The following is a 27,189-nucleotide window of genomic DNA, read 5'->3' as shown; positions in this document are numbered from 1 at the left end:
GGAACTAGAGAATATTTTGTCGTTTTGCTTTTTATTACAACTCCTAGATTATAAAAACAGTTTTAAATTATTTTTCTACAGAATCAATAACTTAATCTCGAGCTCTAGGGACAAATATTTGTACTGTACCTGCCAGACAGTTAGAACTCTAGATGCATTTCTAATGATCAGGGAAACATTGAGCCTTACCTTAGACCCGTGGTGTGACTTCATCCTCATAACACTTTGTATAATAATTACTGAGATGAACCTTTGCAGGGTGTAAGTATCTATGCAGTATAAGATAAGAGGGAAAACATGTTCCATAATGTATTTTCACAGTTGTAAGTATGCATTTCCAATCAGCATAACTTCCACAAATCTGTCCCCAAACAATTTAATTATGAACAGAGACCCCAGGACACTCATGAAAAACATACTTGGTTGGTTATTAACATTAGGTTGACCAGTTGCAGACCACAGTGTGTTGGTGGGTATTAAACAAAGCTGTGCAAATATTTTGGCCACTTTAGCCAGCAAAACTGCACATACTGTGGCAAATGAAGCCAATAAAACACTCACCATTTGAACAGCAAACTGACCATTTGTTCTTAGATAAGATGCTAATTCTGATCTGTTTCCCAGCAAAAGATGCTGCCACTTCAAAGTCAGACATATGCATGCACCTACACACTCTCTCTCTCCACATTTTCTTGCACATTAAAACCGTCCTTTGCCATCTTTTTAAAGGAATGCATGAAACATAACCCACGTCTTTTCAGTGTATAATAACAGCTAGTTTGTGCTGCTGCTGCTGCTGCTGCAGTCAGAGAAGATCTCAGTAATCTCCCCTCTCTCATGTGCTGTAATTGCTGTGTCTCCGTGAATGTGCATCTTAGATGGGGAGGTCTCTGTAAACCGAGCCTGTATCAGCTCCACACAAACCCCTTGGTAATAACACCCTCTGCTCGCTGCAGACACTCTCCGGCCTTCTGCTGTAATAGGTGCCAACCCACCCTATAATTACTGAGGAGGGTTTTGTGCTGCTGGGACATAGATACATATAGATTAGCCCGTGCTACAAGTTTTAGCAGCACACGGAAAGATGCACACATGCAGTTACAAACATGAGCGTCAAAAGCGAGAAAAAATAAGCCTCTCACGTGTCCATACTGTACACACAAACATTAATGCATGCACACATTGCTCTGAGATTTGCAATTAGACACACAATCACACTTATGCTCTCACTCACTCACACACGCAGCTCCCCTGCAGTTGTCATGGCAGCACTTGGTACGGCAGAGGGAGATTTTAGTGGTGTAATCCCAAAGGCTGAGCGCTGTGAAATGTGAAGCCGCAGTGAAAGTAGCAAGCGAGAGGAGAGCAGGATTGGGTCCAAAAAGAGAAGAAAAAAACAAAACAAATAGAGGAAGAGAAACGTCAGTTTGTCGTTCCATCATGACCAGAGCATGCATGCAACAAAGTGGTCGTATTAAGTAACCAAAATTGTAAATATGACTTCACTGCCTGTAATGTTGAAGAGGGATTTTGTGCCAGTTTCCACTTGGAAAATGTTCCCTTTTCCTTCCTCCCTGCTCATTAAAAATGGAAACGTGGATTTTATCTTGTTTTAACATGTCATTTCATCGTGGTTAAAACGTCTCACGGAGACACAGAGACTGTTGAGAGTCTATTTCTCCTCCTCATCTTTCCCTCCATCAGACTCCATCTCTGTTTATCACCGCCTGTCAATCAATCCGCTCCCCATCCTCCTCCATCTCCCTCCCTTCCTGACTCCTGCTACTTCACTCAGCTGTGTGTTTCTTTCTCTCTCTATCTCTCTTTTTGTGTTTCGAGCACCCTTTGACGTAGGTGTGCACGGTGCAGCCCACACACACTTCTATTTTTACGCAACAAGAGGGGCAGGAGGCAGGGAGGAGGAGGAGGAGGTGGAGGAGGAGGAATCGTAGATGGAGTATAGGAGGGTGGGGTGTTTGGGATGAGTGTATATGTGTGTGTTTTGAAGGGGTAGGAGTGGGGAAGGGCGTGAATGAAGACGAAGACAGTCACTCCCCCCGTCTCTCCCTCCCTCTTCCTCCCTATCATTTGCAGGTGGACTATATGGATGAAAATGAGGAGTACTTTCAGCGACAAGCCTCGCACAGACAGTCCCGTCGGCGCTTTCGCAAGATCAACCAGAAAGGGGAGCGGCAGACAATCATCGACACGGTGGATCCGTACCCTACCGGAAAGCCGCCCATAGCCCGGGGATACCACACGGTGAGTTGCACTACAGTTCTGCGCTTAATCTCTGTGTTTACCCTCGCTGTGGTGGATCTCTGTGTGCTCCAGAGACGGCTCAGTGTTGCTCTGTTTGCTGTGTCGTGCACTGTTTGTGTGTCGTGCTCCTTCCTTCCGAATCTGCTGTGCAGTCTTGCTTCAGATCATAGGTTTGTAGTTGGGAAATTTGCGTGGCCTTGTCTGATCCTCTGTTGTAAGTTTTTGTGTTTTGATGTCTGGTGTCCTGGGGAAGAGCACCCTGATCCTAACAGGGTGCTCTTTGAGTTTGTGTCCCTAATCTTTACCCTGAATCTTCCTCCTGGTAGTGTTTAATTGTTGTTCTCCCCTTCCTTGCTAGATTAAAGTTGCTACACGTTTGTTTGTAGCTTCTGTCGGCTTCAGTGTGTTGATCTACCCTCTCCTTAATTCATGTTTTGTAGTTTGTTGAGCATCCTTAATGCTGTGTTTCTCTGTGCTTTACCTGCCTCCTTGTTTGTGCTTCTGGTTGTCAAATAGTCTTCTGGTGTGAGGTTTCACTTGTTTCATCACCATCCTCATCACTTCATCACTTAAGCACATGTCTACAATTGTCCCTGCAGTGACTGAGATGATTAAAATGCTTCTATATTCCAACGCACATTTAAGGTGCAAATAGTCATTAAGATGCCCTGGAGAATGAAACTTATCTCAAATGCATGTTGCTGTGATCACTGAACCAAAGAAAAGGGAGTATAGTGTAGTTCGAAAGTCTTCCCAACCTGCAGGTCGGGCCCCCAACACAAGATGATGTATTTTCTAGATGAATTCCTTCTTGTTTTTTAACTCTTCTCACATACTCCCTCTGTCTTGTGAAGAAGTAAGCCGCTTTACATTCTCTAGCTTGTAAAAATGTTCAAATGAAACAGCCTGTGAAAGGAAAGCCACTTTTATCTGCTCACGTCTCTTGGAAGCCACCAGTTTAAAAAACAGCACAGCACCATGTCTCCTGTTAGAGAGCACCCCGAACTGTTGCACATTTTAATGAAAATTGAAAAGATATCCATCAGTAGTGTCATTTTTAAAAGGCATTTATCTTCAGTTCAGTTTGAGGGGTCGGAAGAACAATCATTGCTTCTGGTCAAAGTTTTGTAGCGCCGGTCTATAGATGTATCATTTACATGAAGGAAATGTGTGAAACCAATGTATTTGCATTGATCAAAGGACAGCATTATCTTAGCTGTTTGACAGAAGTCCCATTGCCTGATATGATCCTGAAAGCCAGCAGTGTTCTAGCCATTTTTGTAACACATAAATGGGAAAGGACAGTAGATATAGAGAATATGCTATTATTTCCTGAGACTGCAGAGGGATAAAATAGATGAGTTTAGCAAAGGAGACGATTGTGAGGGTCAGATGTTGCCTACTTTAAAGAGTTACAGTTGTTCTATTCTTACTGACTCAATCACAACAGTCGTGCTGCTATTTGTAGACTTTTTTCAATTTCTGAATGCTTCATATTTGATTCAGCTCCTCGACAATACTCTTACAGTTTCATAATGCGAGAAGCAGGATAAATCATTGCATTTTGGAGGATAGTTTAAGAATGTAAGCAGAAATATGTTCTGGTTCTCTGACAGCGTGAAGTCTCGTGCAATCAGAGTGCCATATTTGTGGAAGAGTATTGACTTTATTCTTAAGCGGGGATTTGACTCCAGCAGAGGAAGAGTTTCCCCTCTGTGCTTTCTTTCCCTGGGAATAGGAAGCAAAGCATTTTCACACTAATGATGCAAATACCCAGCATGCAGTTGTTACACACAGCCTTTCCTTTTCTGCACAACATCACTGCATTCCCTTCATTCCTGACGCTCCCTAGGGGGTTCTGTCAGAGTACCCGGTTCGTCTTGGAACAATTACGCTAAAAAAAAAAAAAAAAGGAAAAATGCGGCAAACGTCATCTTCCTCCTGCCTCCCTTCATCCAGCCCCACCCTGTTTCCTAAATATAGACTCTGTGTTTTACTTTCAAAAGACCGCACTGAACTTTCTCATGGCCCGACATCTCCCGTCACACACTCGACTCTCCTCGCTCCGCTCTGCGTTCCTGTGGGAAGGGATGGAGCCGGTGCCATGGCAACCAGCAGTCCCAAATGGGCTCTGCTCGAGTGCACTTAGAAGTACAGTAGGGAAGGGAGCTAAGTTAGCACGAGCGCAGTATGCTGCTGCTGCTGCTGCTGCTGACGGAGGGGTGGAGGAGAGCAGAGCAACACAGAAGCTGAATCTGGGCGGATGCTAAGCTGACATAGCAAGCTAATCTCCAGCATTTAGAATGCCAGGCACCGCTCAGTCTTTCCTCCATCCTACCCCGAGGCATGTTTAGGAGGGGAGAAATGCACCGAGGAGAAACTTTGGATTGAAGGAAGGAAATCTCTCTAGCAGGCAAGGTTTTTTATTCAGCTTAGTCACTCCTATGAAGGCAAATGTGATGCTAGCTACCAAAACAGCAGGGAGCACCTGATCTGATGGTGTAAAGGTCTTTCAGTGTGGGAAAAACTGTAGAGAAATCTGTTTGTTGAGGCCTGAGATGATTATCACTATTGTTAAGTACTGTTTTTATAGATTTCTTTATTTGTCTATAAACATGACTAAAGACATTGAAAAAATAGCCAACACCAAGAGAGAGCAGAGCGTAGGGTATTTTGATTTGTTCAACCAACAGCCCAAAACACAAAGATATTCAGTGAACCGTTTTGTGGTGTTGTGGCCAGTGATTGTTTAGCATCGTTGCTTCATAAGTGATGAATCAGGCAGTTGTTTCAGGCATATCTGAAACATTTTGACTTAACTTTCATTACTGGGACAACGCTGGCAGGACAATGCTGGCAGAGTATGATACCTTTTCTAGTCTAAAGAAGAAACAGTGTTGGAGAAGATCTTTTTTCCAGGCTGTAAATACCACAGTCTAAGGGGACTCTGTTTAGAGTTCAAGTAGAGGAACACAAGTTTTATCAGCAAAATGTGCTAAAGTCTCAAAGATGAAAGTATTTTCTGTGTAAGAGTTAAATAGTTATACTTATTAATACTTTATCTGGGCGCATGTACACGCTGCGACTGGTAGGGAGATTTTGGCGTCCTCTTGTTGGCGTTTTATATTTAAATTTTAGCTGATGCATATGTTTGTGTAAGCAGCATTTTAATGTTACTCATAGAGTTCGTTTCAACTAGAACAATGGAACATGTTTTATATGATACTTTAACAATGCTGCATTTGAAAACTTTTATTACAACAAGTTATTGCCACCGCTGAGGCGAAGGCATAAAGCAAAACAGTTATATGGCTGCCTATTTGATTGTAAGGGTATTTAAGATTGGATTATAGCTGTAGTAAAACGTCAAGTGAAACTTTCAATGTTAATGGCTCAGCTTTGCTTTTGTGAGCGTGATGACAGTTGATGTATCAATGCCAGGCTGCCTCCTCAGAGCTGAATTAGGCCTTGAATTAGCTAATGCTTTGCCATAGGCCGTCATTGTTGGCAGGAGATTGTTCTGTAAGTCCAAGGTCTCATGTTGGATCCCTGCAGTGGGCAGAGTGTCTGTGAACAGCTGTTGTCCCTGAGCAACACACTGAGCACACTCAGTCATTGTACGTTCCTCTGGAGAGTGCCAGTTTAATACCTAAAATATAGAAGTAGTGCTAACCCAGGAGTAGAACTCCCACTGGGACTGCTGACACACAGACGCAGCGCTCCCCCTGGCCCCCGCGCTCCACCACCATCTGAAGCAGAGCTATTATCTTTATGAAGTGAGGATTATTGGGTGATCAGGGTTCAAACGTAATTCAAGTTATTTCTTGAGCATGTAAATACAGTTTGACCTTACAACATCATTCATGCAAATTAATGCTTCCTTTGGATCTGTTTGGACAACTACTCACTCGGAGGACTCAGAATTAGCAAGGCATAAATAGCATTTAGACTGCGCCATTTGCTAACTATATTTACTGTTGGCCTTCCAGTCTTGATTTATACAGCACCTTTCTATAAAATGCAGTGCAATGTGATTTACAATCAAACAAAAACTACTGAAAGGGCACTCAGGGAATGTAGACATTTGAGAAGGCTTAAAAAGGCTTAAAAATTGTGCTCAGTATTATTTCTCGTTTCCGAGTCAGATGCGATCAAGCTAAATGTAATAGTTTCTTCCTTGGCCTTTGTTTCACCCTTCCACCAAGTATCATGAAATTGGGGCCAGTAGTTTTCCCCTAATCCCGCTGACAAACAAACAAACAAACAAACAAACAAAAAGTTTATCATAGTAAGACTCAGACAATGTGAGATTAGAGATTAAGTTGGGCAATGAAATTATATGGGATTTTTTGGTAATCTTTTATGATCTGCCAGTGGTCTCATTGGTCCTCTGGTTGATTCACAGCCTGTGTTGCTCTAAGTTTAAGCTTTTGTTGTAGCCTTTGAGATGGATGAAAGAGAGTCGCCAGCAGATATGACGGCTGGGTCTGTCAGTAGCTATTCAATCCTAATTAATTGAGTTTATGTTTTTCACATTATATAATTAGTTAGTGGGCCATCTTTAATAATTACCGGGAACACAGAAGCGTTTCAGGGCTAGCACACAGAGCACTTACACAGAGAACATACTGCTAAAAAAAATATGTAGATTGAAAAGCCAGAATTTTCCGCTTGTATAGCAGCTTCAATATCATCAATTTCTTAAGCCATTTTTGGTTGCTTTTCTTCTAACTCTTGGACAGGAAGGTGACCTCTCCTGTTCTTTATTGTGCCATTAAAGTTTTGATTTACTTGCTTGTTTTTGCAACTGAGAGAGCAGCCACAACAGGCGCAGCACCCAGCCTATGTGCATCACTAAAAAGAGCAGAAACGTAGGATAATAGCAGAGATCAAAGTTGAATTTATGCCGATGATGGCAGAGTTGTACCTGAGTCTTTTTTTGTGCCTCGGACTTCATTACAATTCTGCCAGCTTCTGGTGTTATAGTCAGTGTTCCAGCTCCTTCCAAAGAGAGAGAGAACAGACTGACCTTTGCAGTATTTCTAAGGTGAAAGATGGCAGCTTTGGCTTCACCTCTAAGGCGCTGCTTGGATTTACTGTCAAAGTCAAAGACCACACCTACTATTAAAGATTAAAGCTCTTTTGATTTAAGGTATGATGTAAGATAGACTTATATCTCAGAGTACCATGAGTCAAGTTTGTATCTGAAGGACGTTATGCTTTTACCACATCGAAATGTAGCATATTATGGGAAATATTGTCACATTTTACAAGAGGTATAGCTGATTTTCTCGTCTAAAATGCCTAAGAACAGCTGTGATGTGTGCTGAAATGTGTATTTTGCCATAATTTAAAGCAAGAATCCAGGACTATAATTGTCAAAACATTGTAACACATATATAAAAATGCATTTGTGTTTCCGTAGATTTGTGCTGGATAAATCAGGGCAGTGAAAGAGGACAGTGTTTAGGATTCAACACATGTCTCCTGTGTGCTCAGAGCAGTGCGTTAACACTTGAATGCCTTGTTCAGAGTGGACGCTGGTTATTTCTAGCATCCCTCTTTCTCTCACTCAAACACAAACACACACTTGATCTTTCTATACTCTCCCTCGCTGAGGCTCATAATCCCCATTTCTCAGTTTCTCTCCATTTTGCACTTTATCTCACACTCTATCTCTGCCTCTAGTATCACCAGCACACAAACACACTCCGATTTGTTCTCTGATGTCTCGCTCAGCCACTCACTAAATGTCTTTGTGCAGATTCAGTCTGTCTCACTGTGATATGAAATTGATGTGGCTGCCGTGAGCGCTACACCCCGGATTTTATCAATAACACCTTATGATAATTTCCAACATCTCTTTTACTCTTTGCCCTTTTTTCTTCTTCTTGCCTTTTAACTCTCTCTGCTCCCGCACACCTCCTCAGACGCTCCAAACCCTCTGAGCAGATGAGTAATATTCCTCCTCTTGGTTTACTCAGTGGCCAGTAGAGCATCCAAGGCCCCAGACAGCTGTTCTATAATTATACAAGCAGCAGGAGGCAGACAATCAATACCCCTCTTACTCTCTCCCTCCACCCGGGCGGCCTGACGGTTAGCGAAGGCCGCCCTGTAATCAGAAGGTCGCAGGTTTAATTCCTGCTACAGCCAAAGTGTCCATCAGCGACCGTGCGCTCTGTTGGAGTGTCCTTGACAGTGACATTGCTCACTCATCTTCTGACTACTTTTAATTGCTTTAAGATACATATGGAAGCTATTGCAGATAAGGACACTTTCTCACATGAGTATTTATGTTTGAGAGCCCCTGAAGATCAAATGCTAAGTGCCTACAAGCTGTATGTAGGAGATGCTTTTGAGATAAGGTTTAATTACTTAAAATGAATGCAGAATTAACTGTCTCCATTTTGCTTTGCATATAAATTTAACATCATGTACCACAGGGTTGTAGATAGGTTAGGATACTGCTTACATTTTATTCATTGACGATACCACTACCTGGAATTTAGTCCCATTACCCAACAGTGCAATTTTCTGTGTTTTACGCTCACTTATAAAACAAAAATGTAAATTCAGTTGTAAAAATATGTTGTCACCAACTCTCTTTAATATTTCCAGATAAATTGTTTGCAATTCATGTACTGCTCACTTACTGTTTTAAGATACTTAACTGCATGTTGGCAAGGAATCTACAATGTAGCCACTGGTTGAGTGTTGGCGAACGCTATTAAAAAAATCTAAGCTAAGCTAATCAGTTAAATAAAGCCTAATTGTCTCCAACAACCTAAATGTCTACAACAAAAAATAGTTCATTAAGTACCAGAAAATGTCGATGAAGTTGTCAATGCCTTACTCGTAAGCCCTTTTTAAACTGCGGTTCCGCCTCAGCAACGTAACAAAGCTCCGTCGTCATCCACCTTTGTCATTTTACATTGAACCAAGCAACTCCGGCGTAAAGCTGCCCCAGTGTGTGTTTTTAAATAGTGCTCCGTTGTTTATAGGGCTCCACTGTTTACACAGACCGTTTCGCCAATGTTACTACCTCCGATTCTGGTTCAGAGGCGGAATGACTTCGCCCCACTATCACACCTTCGTGCGTCTTACACAGAAGTTTGAAAGGGGCTACAGTTTCCTGGTTTATGGAGGGTTCATGTTCCTCAGCGCTGGCTGCAGTTGTGCTGTTGACTTGGCTAACAGGTTGTCAAACATGGTATATCTTTCAGCTTGGCACCAATTAATTAATTGTGCATCAGGAACTCAGTTGTACCAATGTAATTCATTATGACCCAACAGTAGTACTGTATGTGGTAGCTCTATAGGACAGCTTTACTTCACATGAACATCAAATCTACTGTTTATTAAACTTCCTTTTCTTAGCTTTGAGAATTTAATTGCATCTCTGTCAAACTTGCAATTTTAAAGAGTTTTCTCAGAATTTACAAGAGCTGTTATTTTGATACCTTTTTATATATATTTTGTTAAAAATGGTTTGATGTTATGAATAACCAGAGACGGAGGGCAAAAGTTTGAAGTGTGGTCTTTAATTTGAGAGTAGCTAACGCTTTACCTGCTGAGAGGCTATAGAGGCTGAGCCTTCTGCACCATGCTCTCATGTGTCTGAGCTCTTTGTACCAAAGGGTTTAAAGTTAATTTGGAGAAAGATAACTGCTTTTTTTAAACCACTTCACATACCACCTCATAATTGGAGTCTTATTGTGTCTTTAGAGGCCGAAAACGTCCTGCAGTGGTGATGAGAAGGTTCAGAAGGTAACGTGATCTGTTCAGTAATCTGCAGACACGCTCAATGGAAAGTTGTGTGTGCAAGGCAGAATAATAATGCGTGTCTGTGTTCTTCTACCTGTCCTTGAATAACAGCTCTGAGGAAGTTTAATTTTCACCTTGAAAATTCATTAATGTGCTGAGTCTTAGAACAATGAAAAAGATTTTGCCAGTGTGTTGAAATAATCTTTGTTTTAGACCAAAATACGTTTGTTAAGCACCTTAAAGAGTAAAGCTGTCTGCCTAAACACGTGAAGTCACTTTCAAAGAAAAGCGCTAAGCATCAAAAAACAAGGCAAACTAATTGTAATTTTATTCTCACTTGGAAACGGTTAGTTTTACAAAGTAAAAAAAAGTTGCAGTCACATTCAGTGTCTGTCTAACATGACCATTTTCTCTCAGTTTGGTGCAGAACGCTGCATTTTAACACGTCACTGCAGCTTTCACTCACTTTTTCTCTCATCCTCAACTCAAGAGTGGCATGTTTGATAACTTTCATCTCCTCTTCTTCTTCCCATTGCTCTCCCCTTTAACTCGGCTCCCAGGAATGCAATAAACCTCAGGTACCGTATCTCTTCTGTTGTGTTTCCTATATGTGAGTTTGTGTCTGTGTGTTCTGCTTTTTCTAGCTGTCTGTGTTTGTGTTTCTGCTGCAGGTTTTTTATCTGCGTCTGTTCCCCATTTGTCGTATCTGTAGCTGCTGCGAGACTTCCTTAATAAATACCTTCCTTTTGCTGATAAAGGCGCAGAGGGAAGCCTGCATTAGCTCCAATTGTATTACCACAACATCAACAGCAACGTGAATTGAATCCTCTCTTGAATGCCCCTGATAAAAATGCTCTGTCTCATGCGTCTGTGCATATTATCCTGCTTTTGATCTTGAAAATAAGCATGCTTGGATGAGAATGGACCTCATCACGTCGCTAGGTGATGACAGAGAGACGATAAACATCACTCTGGTACAGCTTACGGGCCTGTAAACTGAGATAATGGCGACAATTTAGCTGATTGAGGTGCGCGGTATCTCAAACTCTGTGCCTCTCTGCTGATGCGCTTGATAATGGTATTGACTGTCTTTAGGCTCTATGGATTATTATTATCCCTGCTGTGTGTGTGTGGGTGTGGTTCTGGGGGGCCTTGCCTCACTGTTGAGACGATTTACTGATGTTAATGTGGGAAGTGTTTGATTATGATGGCTTTGGAAAACATTTATCCAATGATACGTGAATCTACCATATGTGCTGTGTAGATATAAAGCATTTAAACATGGCGCCATTCCCTGACATGTCTAGAACCAGTAAGTGTAAATCAAAGCTCAGTATTTTTCCTCATGGCGTCCTGCAGAGTCTGAGCAGCAGAAATATATTGCAAGAAAGAGGTTGAAAAGATCAGAGCTCAAGGTGTGTTGAGCAGTCAGACCCGCCGCTGAGAAACGAGAGAGCGGGGAGAACAAACCTGCCACTCTTCAGCCGCAGAAAAAAACGCCAAGCTCCTATTTTTAGAGCTGTCCTTTGTGACAACCTGCTCTGCTTCAGCTGTGCAGGGATACAAAAGCCTCCGTTTGAATAGACATTGTGTAGGAACTGCTGCGGTGAACCAAGAAACGCTTCATTGTACATTTTTCTTTTCCTCCTCTCGCTCTTCTCGCCTCCTGCATTCCTTCATCTTAGGGTGTCTGTTCAAAATTATGCGGAGGAGCTTTTTGAGGCTGCAAATAATTTAAGTAATCTGTCAAAAAATATCTATACATTGTTGTTTGATTAAATAGAAAGGCTCAACACAGTGTCGAAAGGCCAATATTTAAAGTTGTAATCTGGAAGATCTCAGTTTCGTTCTCTTTGGCGGCACCTATGGCGATAAACGGTAATTGCGGGAGCACACTTCCCAGATATCCAGACAGTGTTGCATGTGTGACGTCCGTTATCACTTTGAGTGGCTTGATTTGTCTGATAAAAAGTCCAAATCCCAAAGATGTTTAATGTACTCTGATTTGAGAAGCTTTAAACCTTTGAATAATTAGCATTTTCTGTTGCCCAACCTGTCGATACATTTTTTTTTAAGCTTCAGAGTCAATCAAAACTGACAATAATGGCTGAGATTATACAGGAGAAGAGGTAATTTTTTATCTTGCGTTCAGTTATAATTCGTCTTTTGTTTATTGAATTGAGCACCCAAGTTTCACGCCCCGCACCAAACACCAAAAGCAAACTCAGTGTTTCTAGTTATAAATAGCCAAATGTCAGACGTTCAGCTCTGATGGAAATAGAACAGATATTTCGGGAGTGTGAACAGTTGATAGTCCATCATTAACGTCTCCGTCCATCTGAAATCGTTCCTCGTGCAAAGTGAGTAAAGTGAGCTACTCATTTACAACTGGCTGTGGTTAATTTCCCAACCAGAGTTACAGAACACGCTTCCTGACATTTGATGTGCTTTTCATGTCAGTTCTGACATTCAAAGACCTTTTTGGAAGTTGAGTATTTTTCAAAAGGCTCGACAGATGACATTTATATCGATGCTAATGAGCCTGTGTGGTGAGGATAACAAAGCGCCCTGTTTTTGTTGTTTGTGTGTCACTTAAATTTGATCAAAATCTCTCCAAACCATTCACAGCAGGTCTGTTTGATCCGTTTAGCGTGGAGCTGGTGTTAGACAATGCTGGAGGCTGCAGGAGATACTTGAGATATTAATAACAAAGCTTATTGTGCTTGGCGGTTTAGGTAAGGGTTAAAATGTGTTTTGTGTGAGTCTAAAAATATAATTTGTAGAGCTGTCTTGCTGCATGTTGGGAGCACAGTCCCCAGGATGCATCTTAATGTTGAAATACGGATGATAAGAGCATGGTGAAAGACTCTGACGAATAGTAGACATTAAAACGACACTTTCATTAAACCTTCACATAATATTGTTGTATTAAACTGTGTTATAACTGATATCATCCATCAGCATACCTGAGTAAAATGAAGAGATGTTCTCTCACATTGTGATGAACTGTTAGGCTATAAAGATGAGATCAATTAACTTATGAGATTCTACGAGAGCAATTATTCCTCACCCAGAGATCCATTTGTATTTGGCTTTTAACACCTTCCAACAAATTGCGCTATAAAAGCAGTTTTAAATCCTGACATAACGACCTCTTGTCTAATCAAACAGATATTCTCTGTGCGCTCTGGACTCTTCCCCGTCACACATCAACACTTTGTGATTATAGTACAATTTGTTCTGATTACCATTGAACCTTTCTCTTTGTAGAGAGGCCTTATTCCCTCGTGGTTGAATATATTTATAGGTAGCGAGCCAAGTTTGTGGATATGTGAGCGGTAGTTGAACAGCTCTGTGTTGCAACTGCATTTCGTGCTTGTTGATTGAGGCTGTTTTTTGCAGGAAATGTGTCTTTCTGCCTCTTGTGTGATGGATTCCATTCTGTATGGCTTTTCAGAGGCAGTGCAAATTAAAATCATTAAAGACTCCCTCCTGTGAAAATCAAGTGTTTCACCTAGTAAACATCTCCATGTGGTGTTCTCCATGCGCTACAAGACATATCAGGGACAACATGAGCAGTCATCTCCATGGCTGGGTCTGTCTGCTTTTAAACTGCAGTGTACCAAGGACAGGCTGAACAACACGTTTTCAGATTGGCAGGTTTGAGACGTCACATTCCTAAGGAGCCAATCCTGTTAATGGATGGGGTGTTGTATGCATATCATTATGTGTATCCTATGGCAACCACTTTGAGGATGCACGAGCCAGCTGTAACCGTCATCATAATTTTTGCAACTACTACTAATTCCTACATTTCAAGCTAGCTAAGTTTCAACAAGTTGGCACTAAACGATGGCAGAGACGTGTTTTGTTTATTATCGTTATTATTTTTGTTTATTATTTCAAGCAGAGCATTGTATATGCCTTAAAACATGACTGGAGCTGGTCTTTAAGTAAACAATGATGTTACTATTCAACCAGTTATTTAAACATATATGATCATTTAAGTCCTATAGTGCATTAAGAACGTATAGAAAGCTATTTTTAGCCATGCTAGAGGTGTGGTTTCATGGATGGCCCTGTTGGTTTGTCTTTCTGTCCAACACATCTGACCTGGCTTGAATATCTCAACAGCATTTGTTGTTTTTTAAAACATTTTGTATGGACAATCATGGTGCATGGATGATGAATCCTGCTTATTTTGTTTTTTTTTGTTGCCACCATGAGGTTTTTGTTTTGAGTGAAATATCCCAACAACTCTAAGATGGATGGATGTTAAATTTGCTAAAGATTGATAGTGTCTGTCAAAATAATTGCAATGACGGTAATAATGGCACCGGTTTATCCCAGTCGGTAGGGCAGGCACCCATATACAGAGGCCAAAGTCCTCGATGCAGCAGCCGCAGGTTGGACTCCCACCCTCGGCCCATTGCTGCATGTCATCTCCTGTCCCTCTCCAGCTGTCCTATCAATAAAGGGGAAAAAAAGGGGGAAAAAATTGCCAATATTTTTATATTGCAGCATCCAATACTTTGGTTTATAACAAATACCTGCAAAACTAATAACATTCCCATCAGCCTCAGGTCTGCTCGGTCCTAATCACCAAAGGGTTGAAAGCTTACACACTAAGCTGAGATGGAGAGCAAATGATACCAGCTTAATGTTAGCATGCTGAGGAATCCTCCTGATGTTAAAATTTAGCTCAGATGTCCGCTCTCTCTCCGGATATTTTCTAAGTGGAATGGAAAAAAACAGAAAGGACACAGAACCTGACGCAGCAAGACCGCTTCTTTCCACCCCCTCCTCCACCATCACTGTAAAGTTAAACACTTCCAGTTCATAACCTTCCAGTTAGTTTATAACCTCATCCGGAAACCTTGAGCTACTGTTCAACGTCTCACTCCCTTGCCAACCATCTCACTCTGCCACTTATTCTCCAGGAGCTTCTCTTTTCATTCTCTTGTGTGATTAATGCACCTGGCAGCAGGTGCAGGGGCATGACAGATGTTTTGCCCCTGTGAACCTACAAGTGTAATCTTTTCAACGTGCCTGGCTGCCTGTGTTTCTCTCACAATTATTTTCAGAGCAGCGTGCAGGTGACAGGAACAGCTTGATAAATGAAATAATCCCTTGGGCTGCAGCAACTATGAAAATGTAGTCTCTTTATTAGATCATCTTTCTCGTTCTAACAATGCTATTTAGAGCCGTCGTAATGGGACAGACGTCAAGGATTAATGCACCGAGCTGGCAGTCAGGAGAGCTCTCTACATGAGCCCTTCTGCCGGCTTACCAACACATTCAGTGCACAAGGATAGACACGGATCAATGAATCAGACTATGTTGAGTTTGAGCCTTTTAATAGACATTGTTTGTCCCTGAGAAGTCATGCTTCCTGTCTTTCTGAGCAAGATACTGCAAAGCTACCTTGTCTCACATTGCAAGAGAAGCTACGTTATTTTTTCTTTTGTCTAGTCGTCTATGATGTAGTTGTTTGTTCAGACCTTGGCTGTAGATTCTATAGCCTCTCAGATGTTCAGAGTACAGTTATTTTTCTGCCATCTTTCATGCCATCATGGTTTACTCAGTTTGAAAATTGTGGTTGTTAAATTTTATGCATAAGCCTTGTAAGACTTTTTGTTTTTCTTATTGACCAAAGATCCTCTGAAAAGACCAAATCATACTAAAAAGTATTGTCTGTTTATTCAAACTGAGGCAGGATGTAGCACTGATGTTTTTCACTGCCATCAACGTGGACCGTGTATGTTTTCCTCACATCGTTATGCAGTCCTGTGTATTAAGCCTGTCCTAGACGTTACATTTGTATGTTTTTAGCGACTTTACTGTCATTTTTGTGACGTGTTATCTGTTTATCAACAACTTTTTTTCAGTATGCTAACGGAAAACATTATTTGGTAGGCATTCAATTTCCCCGAAAACATATAAGCTGTTGCAAATAGGTTGTACATGATTGCAGTTTCTATTGTTGTTACAAGCTCTGAAAGGCATCCATCTTCAGTGACTCGCTGTGCCAGAGACAGGGAGAAGAAGTGAAGAGTTGTTGAGGTAGACAACCACATTGTTGGATTTTGCCTTTTCAATAATTTTCTTCAACAGATAGCTGAAGCATCTCTCCAACCTGTCTATTCTACCACTGCATCGTTTAACCCCACCTAAAGTCTCTTGCTCTTCTGCCCTGAATACGAGGCACATTAAAGTCCCACGGCACAAGGCGTGGTCTGGATGTGTCAAGAGTTTGTTTATGTTTTAAGGGCTGCTTGAGAGTATGCATCTGACTTTGAAGCTTTTGTGCTCATGTTTTACCATGCTGAAAGACTGCTGTGTAATGGTTTTAATGCCGAACAATCTCACCTTGCTCTTGCTGTTTGTATGCTCTGTAAGATGTCGACTAGAATCATCTGCAAAATGCTTTAAATGGGATCTGGTGCCTTATTGTTCTGTATTGCAAAGAGCTGAATTAAGGAGTTAACGGAGGTTGATGGCAGATGTTTGCATGCAATGATCAGTTTTTCTTTATCACCCTTGAAGGCTGTGTGTGCCTGTGTGTGCGTGCGTGTGTCATGTGTTTGTGCTCTGGTGTGTCATCCCGCGGTGTAATGAGGTTTTTATTGCTCTAATGCTACGCACCAGCAAGCAAAACACCATCACATGGTCTCCCTGATAAATGCATGAAACAATTGCCTCCACGCCGGGTTCGCAGACTGTTTACAAATGGCAGATGAGGCCCCGCCCCCTCCCCCTCCCACTCATGCATTTAGCACAGTCTGCAATTGAGCACGAGTGCATTATGTTATTCTCATGTGGTGCTTTTCACGTCATTGTCACACTCCTCTAAGATCAATGCTCTCCTGCCTCTCTGCCTTTACATTTAGCTTGTGATTAGTCAGTAAAAAAAATGATTAATTAGCTTGTTTGTTCCTAGAAAGCTTTAAGCAATGGGGGTTGGGCAGGAAGGGCTGAAATTCCCCAGACGCGACCCCCGTTGCTGCGCTGATGTAATGATGCCCCGGTCCTTTCCCCCCGGCGATTTGACGGAGACGTTAATGATCGGGCCGTACAGCAAAGCACCTGAGCTTTTTTGTTGTTGTGATACATTACATCATGGCTCAGGGCAGGAGAGGTGATGTCATACCGGGTCTCCAGCTTCCCTCCCCCTCGCCTCCTCCCACTCAGCCTCCCCCTGTCTCTGACTGGAGCAGCTCCAAAACCAGCAAGTAGTACTACGCTGCTTTCTAGGCATTGTCTTTTTGAGGCAGAGCAGCCCGGCTCTCATGACAAAAAGGGCTGTAGCTTCAGCTGTCTAAACACAAATAATGTGTTGAATGTTTTTATTGGAAACTAATTTTATCTGTGATGTTTGGACAATTTTTGCAGAATTTTATTGAAGAACAAGAAGTACAAAGATCACATTTAGCACTAAGATCATTTTATACAAGTAAAAATATTGTGAAACTGGAGCTAATCATTTTCATTATCAGTTGACTATTTTTAGCGATTCTTTTTCTGAGAACAGAGAAAAATGACGGCTTGTTTTGTTCAACCTTCAGTCCCAAACTACAAAATATCAAATATCTGATAAAATACAGTCGAGGAAATAACAGATCTTCAAATTTGTGTCATTTTTACTCAATTAATTTTTAAAAATCTCTTTTGATAGTGCTGCCGTAAAATGACAGGACGCTTCAGTGCAGAAGCTCTGGTTTAATATTCAACATATTTCAGTTGTATAGCCGACTGTTACATTGTGCTAAAAGGAATTGACTTCCTGTCTATTATATTTCAAACATCAAAACATGAGAAAATGGAGCAAGATGCCAGCAAATGATTGACATGTCAAAATGTCAAGACAATTGTGTCACAATATGACAAGTGAAATACATGTTCATGTCTGCTTATTGAGGTGTGTGACACTTCTTGGTGTGCTTCTTCATCTGCTGGAGTTAAAGGGGTGATAATGGCAGCTCTAGTCGGTGATATGGAGCCCTTTGTGTCTTGGTTGTGATCTGAATTGCTGATTATCTCTATGAACTGTAGCAGCCTGGTTGTTTATTCTGTCTGTCGGCCTTTAAACCTCCATTGTTCTCTGTGACGTGTTGTCATTTAAAGTGCCATGCTCATATCTCTGTCTGTCAGGAGACCTTCATATAGGGACTATGTATGTATCCGACATCCTGAGTCTCATACACACACACACACACACACACACACACGCATAAAACACATACATGTATTTTCCCTCTCGCTCTTGAGGGGTGTATGCATGTTGTGTATTCGCTGCTGACGCTTCTGCTCATTGTAGTACAGCTGAGTGAAGGTGAAGTGGCAGTCTATTGCCACTTTTACACACACACACACACACACACACACACACACACACACATCCCCCCTCCTTCCTCCATTTCGCCGTGTCTCGCTGCTTTCGTCGCCACAGCAACTAAAAGCCCTGGAGGGTGTATAGGGGGTTGGATGGCGGGGTGGGTGTGGGTGTGGGGGGCTCGTGCTCATCCAGTTGCCATTGCTATTCCAGCTGAGTGACAGTGACAGAGTGACATCACTGCTGCTAGTCTCGCTGCCTTTTTTTCCTCCCTCCCCTTTCTTCCTCCATCCTTCTCCCCAAATATGATGCTCCCCTCTCTCTCTTTTCTGCTCCTTTTCTCAAGAAACGGTGCACCTCTTTCCCTCCGTCTGTGTGTCTTTTACTCTCACTCCTCTCAAGAGGAAGTGCTGCTGTCTCCGTCTCTGTCTCCCCGCCCAGGAAATCGCTTTCCTCCATTCTGTTACTATGCCAACCGGCTCCAGCCTCGCTCTCGGTGCTGAAGTGAGCGTGATAATGGCATTACTCCCACTGTGCTCCTCTCCTCTCTGCATCCCTCCATCCCTCCATCCATCTATCTATCTACCTTTTTGTTTATTTTTGTCTTCCTCCCACCATTGTGTCATCGCTTCATCTCTCATCCTCTCTTTCATTTTCTCCTCCACCCTCCTCCTCTTTTCTGCTTTGGGGGTGTTGTAACCCCTCCAGAGGAGCACAGCCATAGTGGCTCTGTTCTTACAACATCACTGTCTGGCAGGGAGGAGGTCCTTACCCCCCCCCTACCGCCACCCCCACCTCCTCCAGCACCACCACCACCATCCCCCTCCCCTCCTCCACCCCCTGACACACATACACACATCCTCCCCCCTGCTCCCGTTACAAACAAACCGCTGGGTTTAACGTACAGTAGTATCTCGGTGGAGGCTGCAGGCGTCTCGGTCTTCAAATAACGTAATGGTGCATAAAGGCGTTTGTGCGCGCGTGTGTTGTCGTGTGTGTAGCTTTACTTTCGCGAAAGGGAGGGGAGAAAGCGAGAGAGAGAGCTAGAGAGGAGAGGCGGAGGGAGCAAACGTGAGTGAAAGTGTTGTCAGCCATTTTTTCTCATCTTTTTTTTTCACTGTTTTCTGCTTTATTATCGGCGCGCTGCTGTTCTCCGGCTGGAGATGTGATTGTCAAGCGCGCTGAGAGAAGACGCTTGCTCGGATAAAAGGATATTTTTTCCCTCTCTCCCTCCTTCCTCCTCCTCCTCTGTGGGTTTAAGATATTTCTGCGGGGAGGCAGGAATAAACGCAGAAGCTGATGTTGGTTTGGAGTGTCTAATCAGGCCAAGAAACAGCGGATACTCCCAAAACTGTCAAGCCGCCGCCTCCTGCCAGAGAGACGGCGCAGCTGAGGGAGGGGAGAGGAGGGCAGCCGGCTTGGATGAAGATGGGGGTCTTTGCTGTAGCTTAAAGCAGGTCCGGGGATGTTAGATTTTAACCCGGCGAACATTTTTTCATTATGAAACCATTAGCAGCATCAGACAGCAATGGAGTCCCGAGCCAGCAAGATAAAACCCCGGTAAGTAGCCCTATCGACGTGCAACGTTTTCTCTCCATCTTTCTTTTTTCCCCCCTCCCTGCCTCCTTTATGACCCATAGATATGATTACCGTCCGTATAATGGATGTGCATCGGATTTCTATCGAGCCTCTACAAGATGAATGAACGCAGGGCAAGCCAAGGACGAGACAGACACATGAACAGACCGACCAGGGGCTGGTTATTGCCCGGTGGAGCCTCCGATGTGTGTCAGTGTGTTGTACTAGAAACGGCCGCCATGTGCTTGCTGTCAGTCGCGCGCGCAGACACACGCACACTCGCGTGAAATATCAGGGCTCTTTTGATCTTGTCGGCCTTGTAAGTTTTTGTAAAATAATAGTGTTAATAAAATATCGCGAAATATGTCAGAACAAATGCAACGACTAGGTTAATATGTATACTTTTAATGCCTGTAGACATTAAACAGTGATTTTTCCTTTAAAGGCACACACACACTTCCAGCTGTGCAGATGTGTGTGCTTTTTACGACCGATGGCGCTGCCCTCATTATGTTTTACGACGCACTAAGGTGACAATACTTGATTGTAGGCCCATAAGATATGCCTGTGAAATTAAGTACCAGGTGTCATTTGCATTGGACAAAAATAATCTGTACAAGCAATAAATCAGGGTGGTTAGAGGGGAGGTGATGTCATGAGCTCGTGCCCTAAATTCAGACACCCCACCATCTAACCTAGGAGCTGTTAGCATCACGGTATGGGATGCAAAATGAGTTGCGTTAAAGCATAAAAGGGCCAAATTATCAGGGATATCTTGTGTGTTTTAAGCCTCACGATTAACACCAGCTGAGTACAAGTAGGACCCTCCAGTGTGTATAGTGCTGCTGCTGGTGGTGTCGCTGTCCGTGGTGCTGGAGGCAGCAGGCAGCTCGTGCAGACACTCTCGAGGCCCTAGCTGATCTGCACTTGAACGGTAAACGGATTGATCGGCTGTCAGCGCCGCTGGTATCACTCACACACCGGGACCACACACACACACACATAGACATACAGAGGCAGGGCTGTAAATCACACTGATGGACGGTTCGTGGATCGCAGAGCACATATGCCTGAACGAAAAATCACCGTAATATTCCTATAATAGTCTTAGATGTGTCACTGTTGATGACAGATCGCATCATCTCTTCATAGTCTATGCAGCTTCCCTCAGGGAGGCCTGACAGGATATATGGGCCCAAAAATCTCTTTCCAGCTGTTTCTTTCTTTTTTCTAATAAGATGAATTTTTAAAAAAGGGTCTACAATTATGTAATTGCTCTTTGAACGCATAAAAGGGATGTGTAGCCAAAGGTAGCCCTCCAGCATGTTTTCACCAACAATTCTGTGATTTAATTCACTTAAACAAACTACAAACAGTCTGTCCCTTAAATGTGTATTGTATGTACTTTAATACCTGCACTATTAGCTTTTCCTGCTAGCTCTAGACATGCTGCCCTCAATGTAATAGATCTTTTATCATTGATTTGCCTCGTTTTGCAGGAATCTGACAAAGGCACTTGGCCAAGTGAGTTGTAGCCACTCTGCACACTTAACTGTCTTTTAAATATTTATCATAGTGCAGTATCTTTGCATTGCAAGTCACTTTAAACAATGACAAGACTGTACAGTGTGCCGTCAACTATCACATTGTTAAAACTCAACAGTTGTAATTGGCAGGATGTTTAGTCTCCACAGCCAAAACATGATTGAAGCATATGCACCTCAAGTTAGACAAAACAAGCGGAAAAGCCAGCAAGTTAACACAACTGGCAATTATGTAAAACATAGACAAACATGAGTGCAATAATCAAAGTTTGGCTCATTTGGAAATTGGCTATCTTTCAGCTTGTGGGAGTTATTTACATATTCTACACTCGGGGTAGAAAGAAGTAGCATTTTCTCATAGATCTCTAGATTTCTATATGCTCATCTTCATTATCTCTTCTTTCTTCCCTCCCCGCCCCTTCATTAGATTTTTGTTTTCTCCTGCTTTTAGCATACAAATTAAAGCCTGTGTAAATATTCATTTAGCCCAGCAGGAAACCCACCACAGGTAGAGTCAATACCAGCCACCAGATCGTATTACAGTAATGACATCACCATGGTTGGCTGGAACCATTTGCTACTATATGTGTAATTCCCCAATTGGTTATTTTTCCTCTTGAGACCTGGGATTTCATTTCTTATGGCTGCATTTTATCTTTACTGCAACAAGGCACATGTTGACTTCTGCCATGGCACTACAATTCATCTGGATTTATTAGGTTGTTATGGACGTTTATGGCTTTATCTTGCAGTGATAGCTTGGCCATGAATGAAATGTCCTTATCTTAGAACATTTTATGGGGAAAATGATTTAGCCCTGCTGGGCTGGAAAGTAAATCAGATAGGAATTGTAACTGGGGACTAGGCACTGATAATCTTTTTTATATAACATGTTTAAGTTGTTCGTCATTTATCTGAAATCTTGCCGCTGTAATTCTTAATAGTTGTGTTAAAAGCTGGATGTGAAGGGAAAACTGTGTAAACAAACAAACTTGTGGGAGATTAATCGCTCAATTGGTCATATTTTAAGCAGTAGGGAGTTTACTTAGTTAAATAATGATCATAATAGCAGTATGGTGGACTGTTTTCCTCATTGTCATCTCTTCTTGTGTATCTGCTGGCTTGTGTGGCACTGGCTGTTGGAGCTGCAACCAGGGAGGGGAAACCCCAGAGAGCATATAAGGCCCATTTAATCGGACACCCTTACGAAAGGGTTTTAATCTCTTGATCCGCGAGGCTCAGGAAAGCGAGAAGCAGCCACCATGGACAGGGGAATCTCTGGGATGTGCCTGCTGTCCCTTGGCCTTCCAACATTGGCCGCTCTCTATTTTTTAACAAGTAGACAAAGTTAAAACCGCATGAGAAATGTTTAAAGGAGCGGCACAGCTTTAGGCGCTTTCAGCTGCTTGAATTCAAGAAGAAAATCTTTTTATTGTTGTGCTTTGCTCCATAATTTACACATACAAAACCAACAATGTTTCCTTTTAGAGACTGTTTTTTAAGACTTTGTAATGCTTTATACCCCATTGAGGGCATTATTTAGCTTGGCCACCCACAGGATTTGGACATCCAGTGCAGAAGCACAGATTCACCCCCAGCCACATATACAGGCGGTAAAGAGATTGAGAGGCAGCCAGCGCTTCCGCACAGGGCTTCCACCCAGCAATCTAGGTCATTAGGTCTACAGTGTAATTCAAGGAGCACCACATCTGCTCGCATGTAGGCAGAACTGGGTGTTGTGGCTCAAGCATTAGAGCGATGCATAATCCTCCGGTGACAGCTGATTGTTAGCATTTTGGGCTTGCGGTTCTGCAGAGCTCACCTCATTGTTTGCAACAGAGAATCTGAAGCGGAGAGCCGAGAGGCGTTGATAAGGTAGGAGAATAATCACACTTTCATGCTGTATCATGTACAGACAATAGGATGCTCGTACAGCTCATGCAGATCGATCGGGGGTTAACGATGCATTGCACATGTATTGGCGGGTCTCTGTGAAACTGATTGGTTAAAGCTTAATGAGTGCGTGTCGGTATCATTGTGCTGGCGTCCATCTTGGCCCAGTATCTTGCATGCCATCGGGCTGCAGAGGTCAATGGACCACATGCTTATAGACTGAATGGACCCTGGCTTATTGACCAACAGACGGATGACCCAAATGAGTGGAGAGAGAAAGGATTAAGTGTTTATTATCCTCTCCCTTTATCCCTGTTTCCCGCCCCTCCCTCTTTCTGGGGGGAGGGGCTTGTAGTTTGTGGGGGGTGCGCTTGGAGGAGGTGGGAGCTTTCTCGCTGGTTGTGGAAACCAGTTGGGATATTATTATTGACATTTAGACCACTAGGCTGTATCGACAAACTCCACATGACCTTCTTGTACTCTCTATAATGAGAATATTCAATTAATTTACCCTCAGTGTGCTTCCATTTATTGAATGTTAAGATTATATTAATAATTTAGGCATTCACTTGATTTCAAGACGTGCTTTGGTTCCTATATGGTAGGTTTTTTTTTCTTAAGTATCTTGTTCTATATTATATAATTATACGGCTAGTAATATTTTATATTTTAGTTTAACCCGATAGTTTCTTACTTTTCTTGGCTCCTATGCCCATTAATTTCTACTACAGCCATAGTTGGTAATACATTCTATTAAGGTACACATATTCACCATTTACTGTTTGCTTTATTAGCATGCATATCAGTAACAAACTTGCTATTATTAGCAATTAAAAAGCTTTTTTAGTGCCTTATTCTACATGACTATGCTAGAATTACTAGGCCAATAACAATTACATCCTTATTACTGCTTATTGATAGTAGGTAATACACTTGTTGTTCATGAATTAGGATCTTAATATGTGTTGTTCAATATTGTGGTATGGCAACCTTATTAGGTCCATACTCAGCAGTTTGTATTGAGATTGATTAGTAGGCAGATACTAGGGGTACTCATAAAGAGAAAAGAAGTTATTGTACTCAGTGAGGAAAACTCCCCAAAGACTGTCCTCATGAAAGAAAAATAATGTCCCTAAAACAGCTGGGCTGTGTGGTTTTCAGCAAATGCTACTCAAACAAAAGTAAATGGTACCTTCACTGAGCAGTATTTTTAGCCTTGGATGAATGCACATTTGATTCTTTGTTGAGTATTTTAGGCAGCAGGACTGCGTGTTTGAAATGGACTCAAAATAAACTACAGTGTCCATGTTTATTATGTTGGTGGAACATGTCACCCACCACAACAGAGGAGCTCATTCAGGCTGTATTAGGCTGTGGTAGCACAGACAGCACTTGTTTGTTTGATCAAGTAATTGGTTTTGGTCTTAGAGTTGTTGACAGTCGGATAAATATAGAACCAGTGTTGTCCTTTGATGTTAGTTTAGTTTAGTTAATACATTCATATTTTGTGAATAGATTGTTGTTGTTCGTTGCTATTGGTTCCCTTCTGTGATCTATATGTTCAATCTCTGGCTGGAAACCAAATTTCCCCCAAGATAACAATAAAGGTGAATCCACTACGCTCTTTGGACAGATGTCCGGTAATAAACATAAATGGTCGTAGTGGAAGCTCCAACATAACTTCACTTCCGAGGTTTGTATTACATCAGAGTGATTTACTGCGCCATAATCTCCTTTGGTCCCAGGTCATCAGAAGGAAATGTGATGAGGCTTTATCACTGCAGCTACAAAAAGACAAAGAGATTCGTCACACTAACACAATAACGTCTGGCCGGTAATAATGATATCGTGGAAGTCAGAGTGAAGTCCACCAGATGAGGGGATGGGAAATAGCAGCCCTGAGGGGGGTTAGTGACTGACTGGGCCCTCCGGTCAACCATTTTAGTTAGTGCAGTCATCCAGATAATTAAACGTGATGGCAATCTTTGACACAGTGCAGTCACATCACACCTCAGTGCCACAGGAGCCGTACAGTCTCGCTCTCGGTTATTGACACATAAAGGCTTTTTTCTGAATAGATATGTCGTATTCTCACATTTTCCCCCAACCAACCACTCAGAAAGACCTCTAAATGACTCTCCACACCTTCTGCTAAATCACTTCATCGCCACATCACCTTCAAGCTCTTCAATTTTATTGTGGCTCCGTCTCAAAGGGCAGATCATGAATATTGAGAAGAAATTCAGTCAAAAGTAGTTTCCAATATTCCACAGTGATAACTCTGGCAACTAAAACACTTTTGATCCCATTTCCAAAACTCTTTAATTAAGTCGTAATGCAGATGAGCGCTTCAGAAGCCGTGATGACAAGCATTTTCTTAGAGCACGTTTAAGAGCAGATGACGGCTCAAACCCATTTACTTGCAAATGAACTTCCCAAACTGTATTTCTATCCAATCTATTCCATTTGTCATCCAAGTGGGACTTCACAGTGTTGCCGCTGTTGAGGCTGATTTCCCAAATCTTTCCAAGGCAGTGTAGTTATTTACAGCCCAAAGAGCGTTTTGAGGCAGATGACTCTGACACCCAGACTTACTGCTATACTTCAGAGACCATTTTACCTTTTAACTCTCAGAAGAGAAAAGCTAAAAGCCTGGTAAGTGGCTGCACCACTATCTGTCCGATGTCACACCTACATCAGGATTTACATCGGGACAAACATGCATCTTCTCCCTTCACAGCCAGTCTGACCTTTATTTACAGGCACTTACTGAAAGTGGGTTAAAAGTTTTCACCGTCTGAAAGAAACATTTAAAATGACTGGACATGTATACGATTCACATCTGAAATGTTACAGCACTTAAAACATGTAAACTCTCTACAAGTTTAGGTTTAGCTGTGATTAAGGCAACCTAGTTAAATCAGCACCATTTGACTTTTAGGTGTAGAAATGTAATATTTATGATGATCTGCCACAGCCAGATATGGAGGTTGGAAGCGGCTCAGAGCGCTCTCCCTGCTGAGTATCAAATATATATTGGTAAATAAAACATTCAGCCATTAAATATTCACATCTACAGACCCCGTGAACCAGTTTACGCTGTTTGATTACATTTATAATTCACCCCTGTGGTGTTCCACTCAGATATGGTGGGTTTTATTTGAAAACATGATATATCGTACATTTAAAACAATATTTAAAATGTCAGTTGAAAGAAATGGCTTAGATTTTCTTGACATTTAACAGGTAAATTAACTGTATCTTGATATATCTGAAGTAAAGTGCTTAAGATTGCTGGACATTTATTGCCAGTGTAGATATAATTTCATCAGAGACTCGCAGATTTCTGACTGTTTATACCTTAGCTTGAAACCAAAGTTTTGATGCCAAATACAGTACTTTAAATCATCATTCATGTGGTGATTATTTTCTTAGTTGAACAATAGTCATTGGTCTACAATATGTCAGAAAAAAGAAAAACATTTAAGAGCATTTAAGAACCTAGCACCAGCAAATATCACATTTATGCTTCAACTCAAACTGTTGTATTGTCTATATTGCCTAGTTATTCAGCTATAACTCCCTTCATATAGATACAGAGCAGCATTTTGCTTAAACAATCCACGAAGCTGTTGCTGTACTAACCGCTCAACTTGTTTTTTTACAATTCGGGGTCATCTCCATAGAGAAGTGGGTTGGCTCATTTACGATATGTTTAATTACAGCGGGGCTTCCTGCTACTTTATACAGTATGAATTACTCAGAGGGGTTTCCCCCCATTACTGCCTGGTGTTCATTTAGGTTATGCGAGTTTCA

General features: G+C 42.0%; 1 protein-coding gene across 10 annotated transcripts in view; it reads left to right on the top strand.

Moving 5' to 3' along the window:
* rapgef2b (Rap guanine nucleotide exchange factor 2b) overlaps positions 1-27,189 on the top strand; it is a 118,985-nt gene that overhangs the window by 58,527 nt on the left and 33,269 nt on the right. For 9 of the 10 annotated variants that reach the window (XM_069669259.1, XM_069669255.1, XM_069669258.1 and 6 more), the window contains one exon: positions 2,095-2,262. In XM_069669259.1, coding sequence (XP_069525360.1) covers positions 2,095-2,262 — 168 coding nt within the window. Of the gene's footprint in view, positions 1-2,094; positions 2,263-19,816; positions 19,919-27,189 lie in introns of those variants that run through there. The other variant, XM_069669263.1, reaches the window with a different exon arrangement.

Source organism: Semicossyphus pulcher, unplaced genomic scaffold, assembly GCF_022749685.1.
Source record: "Semicossyphus pulcher isolate SPU_LCO1_2020_fin unplaced genomic scaffold, fSemPul1.0.p SCAF_2, whole genome shotgun sequence".
Classification (NCBI taxonomy): Eukaryota; Metazoa; Chordata; class Actinopteri; order Labriformes; family Labridae; genus Semicossyphus; species Semicossyphus pulcher.
This window is presented reverse-complemented; position numbering and strand designations above follow the sequence as displayed.